Source organism: Benincasa hispida, chromosome 10 (assembly GCF_009727055.1).
Source record: "Benincasa hispida cultivar B227 chromosome 10, ASM972705v1, whole genome shotgun sequence".
Lineage (NCBI taxonomy): Eukaryota > Viridiplantae > Streptophyta > Magnoliopsida > Cucurbitales > Cucurbitaceae > Benincasa > Benincasa hispida.
Genome location: NC_052358.1, coordinates 25,025,483 through 25,033,231, shown reverse-complemented (window position 1 = coordinate 25,033,231; position 7,749 = coordinate 25,025,483). Strand labels below are relative to the sequence as shown.

General features: G+C 31.3%; 1 protein-coding gene across 2 annotated transcripts; it reads left to right on the top strand.

Annotated features, from left to right (window-relative positions):
* Nucleotides 1–400: 400 nt before the first annotated feature.
* LOC120088628 (probable galacturonosyltransferase 10) lies at nt 401–3,625 on the top strand. Of its 2 annotated transcripts, none has more exons than XM_039046043.1 (2): nt 401–925; nt 1,725–3,625. In XM_039046043.1, the coding sequence occupies exons 1-2, from the start codon at nt 773–775 to the stop codon at nt 3,174–3,176; spliced, it is 1,605 nt and encodes a 534-aa protein (XP_038901971.1). In that variant the 5' UTR covers nt 401–772; the 3' UTR covers nt 3,177–3,625. The 2 variants fall into 2 exon arrangements, with proteins under 2 accessions (XP_038901971.1, XP_038901972.1); XM_039046044.1 differs by having other exon boundaries at nt 787–925; nt 1,736–3,625.
* The last annotated feature ends 4,124 nt before the right edge of the window (nt 3,626–7,749 follow it).

Genomic DNA, 7,749 nt, shown 5'->3' with positions numbered 1-7,749 from the left:
TTAAAAGGGAAAAATTGGAATATGGAATAAACAAAAAATAAATAAATTTGAGGGTTTTGTCATATTTACAATTTTTCATGGCGAAGACACACCTCAAATATTAGTTTTTAAATTTGTCATCCATTACAAATTTTCATTAGAAATTAAGAGTTGTGTATGTGTATTGTTTAAAATAATATATTAACCATATTTGAATTTTTAGTAGAATAAGAGTAGAAAAAATTTAAACCACATAGCACATATTATATGCTAGTTAGATTTGCACAACCATGCTCAATGATTTTACAAGTTTATGTTATGTTCACGAAGTTACGATTTGAAGAATTTTATTTTATTTTATTTTATACTCTTGTTCCAAAAATATATATTATTTATTTAATAATTATTATTATTCGAAGAGAACTGATAGAATGGCTGGGTGGGGGTTAGAACACGAATGAGACGACAAGATTCACCGTCGGGGAGTCCGAGCTTGTTGGTAGCAATTAAAAATTCAACTGTGTGCGTACTCCCCACAGCTTTGCTTTATTGCTTCCTTGTTTTCCAGTGATCGATCGCACCAAAGATGGAGTCTTTCTGACCAAAGATTTCTGCCACAGAGCTTTAGCCCTATCCCCCATCCCCATATTTCCATACATTCATCGCCTTCATTTCGGGATCTGAAATACCCACTCCCAATTTTCAACTCCGCTACTGATCAGATTCACTTCATTCCTCCAATACTTTCCCCCCATTCAAGAATCAAAACTGTATTCGGAAATCCAACCACAGAATGAGGCGGAGGCCCCCGGATTTCCGAAGGCCTGCCAGGAGAAGATTATCCAACGCCTTTTGGTGGACTCTGTGTTTTGTTGCTGTTTTGCTCTTCATTTTCATTCTCAGCAAAGGGAGTCAGATTGAGTCCACCAGGCCCGTCTTAGCAAGGGTAAAGATCCGTTTTCTTTTATATCTTTCTCCCCTAATTTGGTCTATATATATTGAGGAAAATGTGGGATGGGGTTCAATTAGAATGCCGATTGCTGCTCTTGTTATTCTTACAATCGTCTATGAATTGTTATATACTGAAATTCGCTCCTAAGTGCTATGAAATTCATGGGTTATTCTTCATTTCTTCCCTGCTACCTTGTGTAGTTCATGGGGTTTTGTTGATTTATGTCGTGTAATTTGACAAATAGAGGTGCCATCTATGATCTAACTTTGCGTCGTGTTACATCTTGATTTTTTTTCTTTGTGATCTGTTTTTAAGTAACTTCATATTTGATCTCATGTCCCTTATTATCTGGCTTTGAAGCTAGTTTGTCTCGGTGTATTTGGGATATTAAAAAAATGGCAGGTCAATGTGGGACTAGGTGACAGGAACCATTTCAAGAAACTTCAAAAATTTGATATTGCCGTAAAAGAACAGTCAAATAGGATTTAAAAAAAAGAAGAAGAAGAAGAAGAAGAAAAGAAAAAAAAAACCTATGCAATTGTTTTACTACTTCCTGTACCCCAGCTCACTTTGTTTATATCTATTTCCTTCTAACAAACTTACTTGCATTCAACACTTAAATGGTCCATATTTCCATGTGGCATCTCGAGTTATAACGATATTTGTATTTATTAGAATAATTTGCTTTCTTTCCCATTGTGTATAACGTATTGGTTAAATTAGGCTTTTGAATTGTTGCTGCTACAGCGCCAGCTATTTGCTAAATTTTAATATTTTCTGCACCATTATGTAGAGATCATATAGACATGAAAGAATTATGGAAGGCCTCAATATTACTGAAGAAATGTTGAACCCCAGCTCTATTGCTCGGCAACTCAGTGACCAAATTTCTCTAGCAAAAGCATTTGTTGTGATTGCAAAAGAGAGCAGCAATCTTCAGTTTGCTTGGGAATTAAGTGCCCAAATCCGGAATTCGCAGATCCTCCTCTCAAATGCTGCTACCAGGAGAGCACCTCTGAGGATTACAGAAGCAGAAACTGCAATACGTGACATGGCACTGTTGCTCTACCAAGCCCAGCAACTTCATTATGATAGTGCAACCATGATCATGAGGCTGAAAGCTAAAATCCAGACTCTTGATGAGCAAATGAGCTCAGTTAGTGACAAAAGTTCAAAATATGGACAGATTGCTGCTGAAGAAGTTCCCAAAAGTCTGTACTGCCTTGGTGTTCGTCTGACCACTGAATGGTTTAGAAACTTAAATTTACAGAGGAAGCTCAGTGAAGAGAAGCAAATAGATATGAAACTTAAAGATAATGATCTCTACCATTTCTGTGTATTCTCTGACAACATTCTGGCCACTTCAGTTGTTGTCAACTCGACTGCTTTGAATTCAAAAAATCCTGATAGGATTGTTTTCCATCTCGTAACTGATGAGGTCAATTATGCAGCAATGAAGGCATGGTTTTCAATGAATAATTTTAGAAGGGTGACTGTGGATGTTCAAATGTTTGAGAATTTTAGCTGGTTAAATGCTTCCTATGTCCCAGTACTCAAGCAACTCCAGGACTCGGATACTCAGAACTACTATTTTTCAGGTAATGGTGGCGACAATCGGACTCCCATCAAGTTTCGGAATCCCAAGTATCTTTCAATGCTCAACCATCTCAGGTTTTATATTCCAGAAGTTTTTCCTGTGCTTAAAAAAGTTATATTTCTTGATGATGATGTTGTGGTCCAGAGAGATGTTTCTGATCTTTTCAGCATCGATTTGAATGGTAACGTAAATGGAGCTGTTGAGACATGCATGGAGACCTTTCACAGATATCATAAGTACTTGAACTACTCCCACCCTCTTATCAGGGAACATTTTGATCCAGATGCTTGTGGATGGGCATTCGGAATGAATATTTTCGACTTGGTAGAGTGGAGGAAGAGAAATGTTACCGGCATTTATCATTATTGGCAGGAAAAGAATGTAGACCGTACACTATGGAAACTTGGGACGCTACCACCTGGACTGCTTACATTCTATGGGTTGACAGAACCATTGGATCCCTCGTGGCATGTGTTAGGATTGGGCTACACAAATGTTGATCCTCAGATGATTGAAAAGGGGGCTGTTCTTCACTTTAATGGTAACTCAAAGCCATGGCTTAAGATTGGGATAGAGAAGTACAAGCCCCTTTGGGAGAAATACGTTGATTATACTCATCCTCTATTGCAAAGCTGCAATTTCCATTGATTATATGAACATAAATATTGTATTCCCCAGTGAAGATTGTTGTTTAAGAACATCAGAAAATTTTGGGGACATGGTGCATGGACGTACCATTTTAGCACAAATCAAGCATGCCAAGTTGCTGTAACATGAATATTTCAATATTCAGTTTCCTGTTGTGGCACAGATCGTTGATAATAGATAGTTGATCTGATGTTCTTGAAGATAATTTCTGTCCTTATAGGTTAGAGTGAACAACAGTAGACCAATTTTTTTTCATGTGCCATTAACAGCCATTGATTCTATCTTTGTATCAGTAAAAGTGTAGCACTGATGCTCCCAGGAATGGGCATTCTGACTTATTTGAATTTGGAAGTTTTGTTCTTGGGAAGTCTGCACTTCCAGTTAGTATACTGTATTGATGGATACATATTTCATTCCCTATTTGATTGGCTGTTTCTCACTTTCACTCATTTCTTCTTCTCCCAGTCTTTGGTTTTTCACTCATTGCTCCTGCATTATTACTAATTACAACACAACCAAGGATAGATATATTGAGGTCTCACATGGATTGCATACTCTGATTTATTAGCGTTTTAGTAAATTGAATTTGCAACGATGGAAAACTGAAAATCAAGGCTGTGCTACAATTTTTTTTCCTTACTATAGTTTCACTTAGACTTGGTATTTTAAACCTTGATAAAAAGTGAAACAGAAGACTTAAAAGGCGCTCTTTGGGCCCAACTTGAACTTGGTGAAGCACTCAATTATAACTCCTAAATTATAATTACTAACAATAATAATCAACTTAACACCACCTTATAGATTTATAAGTGAAATTAGCGCGTATGATATTCATTGTTGTGCCAAGGTTGTATGACCATTTTTTAGAAATTCTTGTATAGATGACCTTACCGTTTTTTAAAAGTAAAATTTGATCGGCTATTTCAAAACAAAACTTTCTAAGCTTTTGCTAGCGTCGCCAACCTTTTCCTCGATTTTTTTTCTCGCTCTTGTTTTAGTTTAGCTCATTTTCTAGCACTTGCTATGGTTCTTGCTTACTTTCTCACACTTGCTCTAGTTCTTGCTCATTTTTTTCACTCTTGCCCTCTACACTAATTTCGTTAGGTGCCTAAAAAAATTTCATATTTGCCACTCATTGATGTACGTTGTAAAGAAAGAAGAAACAACTCCATTCATTGTTATTATTACCATCGTCAAGGCAAAATACAAAGAAGGGAGCACATTGTTGTTGCTAAGAAGATGGGAGGGAGATTTAGAGAGAGAAATTAAACAAGAGTTGAGAGAGAGAGAAAGAAAATGGAATATTAAAAATAGTTTGAAAAGAGTTATATTATAAAATTGTATTTAAGGGTCAAATACAAAATTACACTGAAAAATTTATATAACGTTTTACAAACAACCTTATTTACGAGCTGTATTGCCAATGAAATTTCAATTAATTTTTAGATTTGTTTTGAACCTTTTAAAATTCGTCCTAATTTTATTCAACTTTTAGCAAATTGTGAAGCTTGTATTGTAATATATATATTATACATCTCTAGTTGCTATCTACTTAAGAATAAGATTAGTATGGGAAAAGCCAAAGAAACAAGCGAACGATGACTTTGCATCAACGCTAGAAGCCCTTGGTTGATTCAAGAAATTAACCAAAAAATGAAGTAATTGGAGAAAGCAGCAAACAGAGAGAAAATTTTGCAAAATGGTAAGTAGAGAGGTGAATTGGAGTGTTGGTGACATCCACCAATTTTAAATTGAAAGTGTTTACGCTAACACCATATTCTATTATTATAGGGTAAGTTAATGGAAAATATTCAAATTTGTGAAATAGATTTCAGTTAAATTCCTCTTTAAAAAAGTATGATTTTCATCGTTAAATTTTAATATTTGCCTTAAAAAAAACACTTTTGAGGGTTTTTTTTTTCCTTTGAAATAAGATTGAGATTGATGCGATGTCTAAAGTGATAAAATTTGAAAGACCCATATTTATCATTTACGATATCATGTATTTAAATTAGTGTGGTAGCTGATGTAAAAAATTGATTATAGAAATGAACTTAATAATGTATTTTTGAAACGAAATAATGGTATCCTAAATCTTTTACATAGTCATACATAATGTTGCATAAACTTCTTAATTTATATACACCATCTATCATGTCAATTTTTAATATCAATTTTAACTAAAAAGATATTGTTTTTAAACAATTTCAAGAGTATTTTTAGATAACTTTAAAGTTTAAAAATAAAGATAAAACCTTTTCAAGTCTAAAAAAATAAAGGATTAAAATGTTGATGTTGATAGAAATATCGAATCTCAATTTTGCAAAATATCAATGAGTTGATATATATTTTTGAAAATTTATTTAAAAAGTTAAAAAAATAATAATAAATACACATTGGACACTTTTGGAATATATTAAAATGTTTATGATTAATTATTGTTTTCAAATATAGGAAAATAAATTAATTCATTTACAAATATAGCAAAATGTCATTGTCTAGATAAAAGTATAAGTACTATGTCAGTTGAGCTGCGCTCATGTTGGCTATCAATGGTAGACACCGATAGCAACTATTAGTGTCTATCACTGATATTGATAGATGTCTATCCATTTCTATAATTGTCTATCATTGATAGGAAGTGACATTTTGTTATATTTGAAAATATTTTCAGTAATATTTGTTGATTATCCTATTATTTAATATTATATTCATATTAACAATAGTTTGTTCCTTCTTTTTTATGTTTTTTATCTAATTTTTTATGATATAATGAAAATGGATGATTTACCTACGTTGATGTTGTATTGAATCTATCCACGTGTAGAAATGTTGATGAAAATTAGCCTAAAAATAATATTTTCATCCCATAAATTTATATATTGTATTATACACTTTTTACCATGTTTTAAAAAACAAGACAAGTTTTAACAACTAAACAACTAAGGACGTAGATATTGTGTCATGAGTATTGATATTAAATGTCTGTGCATCATGTCTGAAAATTAGATATAAGTCTTTGATTTACCAATTTTGTATATAGAAACCAAAACTAAATAATCGTTTAATTAATGTAAGAGAACAAGTAATACAGTCATAAATTAAATTTAGCATTATTTAATATAGTGCTATATGAATTAATAATTTAATCACTTAAAATATCAATAAATGAATATTTTTTTAATTGAACATTAATTATTTTATTTTATTTATTAATAAAAATAATTAAATAAATATAAATTATNTTATATTATATGGTTAAGATAACATAAAATATCAATTGTAAATATATTTGTTAAAATTTATTAAATCTAAATAATATATTTATATTTAATACTTAATGCAATTAATAGTAAAAATTTAGTATATTAAATAACCAGACCATATTTTTAGTGTCCATCTCTCAGGTATAAAGTTCCCACCAGTAGGGAGGTTAGAGCATATTAGAAAATTCATGTCATATGGTTTTAAAGTTTTCTAAAAATTATATATTGTGTTTTAAAAAAGAGAAATCGTATGAAAGATATTAAATGTCTGTCTTAAATTCTGCGTGCCTGAAGCATAGTTTTCAATAATGTTTTTGCATTTAGAATTGAGTTTTTTATAGTCGTTTGGCTCTTTTATTTAGAAAAAGTAACCATATAAACACTATTTGTATCAATGAGTTTCTTTGACACCTAATCTACTTTTTGTATGTGGTTTCAAAAGCCAAACAAAGTTTTTAAAAAAATCAAATACTTGTTTTGTTTTTGAATTTAGACTAAAAATTTACATAATTGTTTAGTAATAATAAAAATCATTTTAAATATTTGGTGTGCAGAACAAGCTAAATTTTAAAAACAAAAAATAAATGACCAAATAATTATAAAATGAGACCAAAATCAACAATACAATTGAAACATATTTCAAAATTGAAGTAATGAGGTATAATCCTAATATTAAATTTTTGTGGATATGGATATTTTTACATTTTCATGTGTTTGACATTGACATGAGAAAAATCAATATTTCTATTATATAAAAACTGACAAAATATAAAAAATAAACAATAAAATGTCACAAATATAAATAATAGACATGTTAACTTATTTAAAAATTATTATACATTAATTTACTAATTTAAATTTATTTTTCATTTTTTGATTTTATATCTTTTCTATAAATATCTATAATATGGATATTTTATCTTTATTTAAGTAAAATTAAGATCTCGATATTTTGATTGACATGGACATTTAAAACCTCAATGATAATTAAAGATATATAATATATGTTGGGTTGGTCCATTAAAATGTGTGTTTCTCTCGTTATATAGTTAGTAAGCTTCCAATTTTCTTGTTTATGTACATGACAGGTGTCACACAGCCACGTAGTCTACTGAGCAACTGCAGGAGCCGGCAGACTACAAAATCCTCCTCCTACAACGATTACAAAACGAAACGAAGCTTCGTTTCATTCTCTCATAATCCTCCAATAAAATTCAAATTTCTAACCGCATCCATTCCGTTGCGATCTCCTCTCCCTCCCAATTCAACATTCTTTTTTGCCTTTTGACGGAATCCTCAAGGAACTG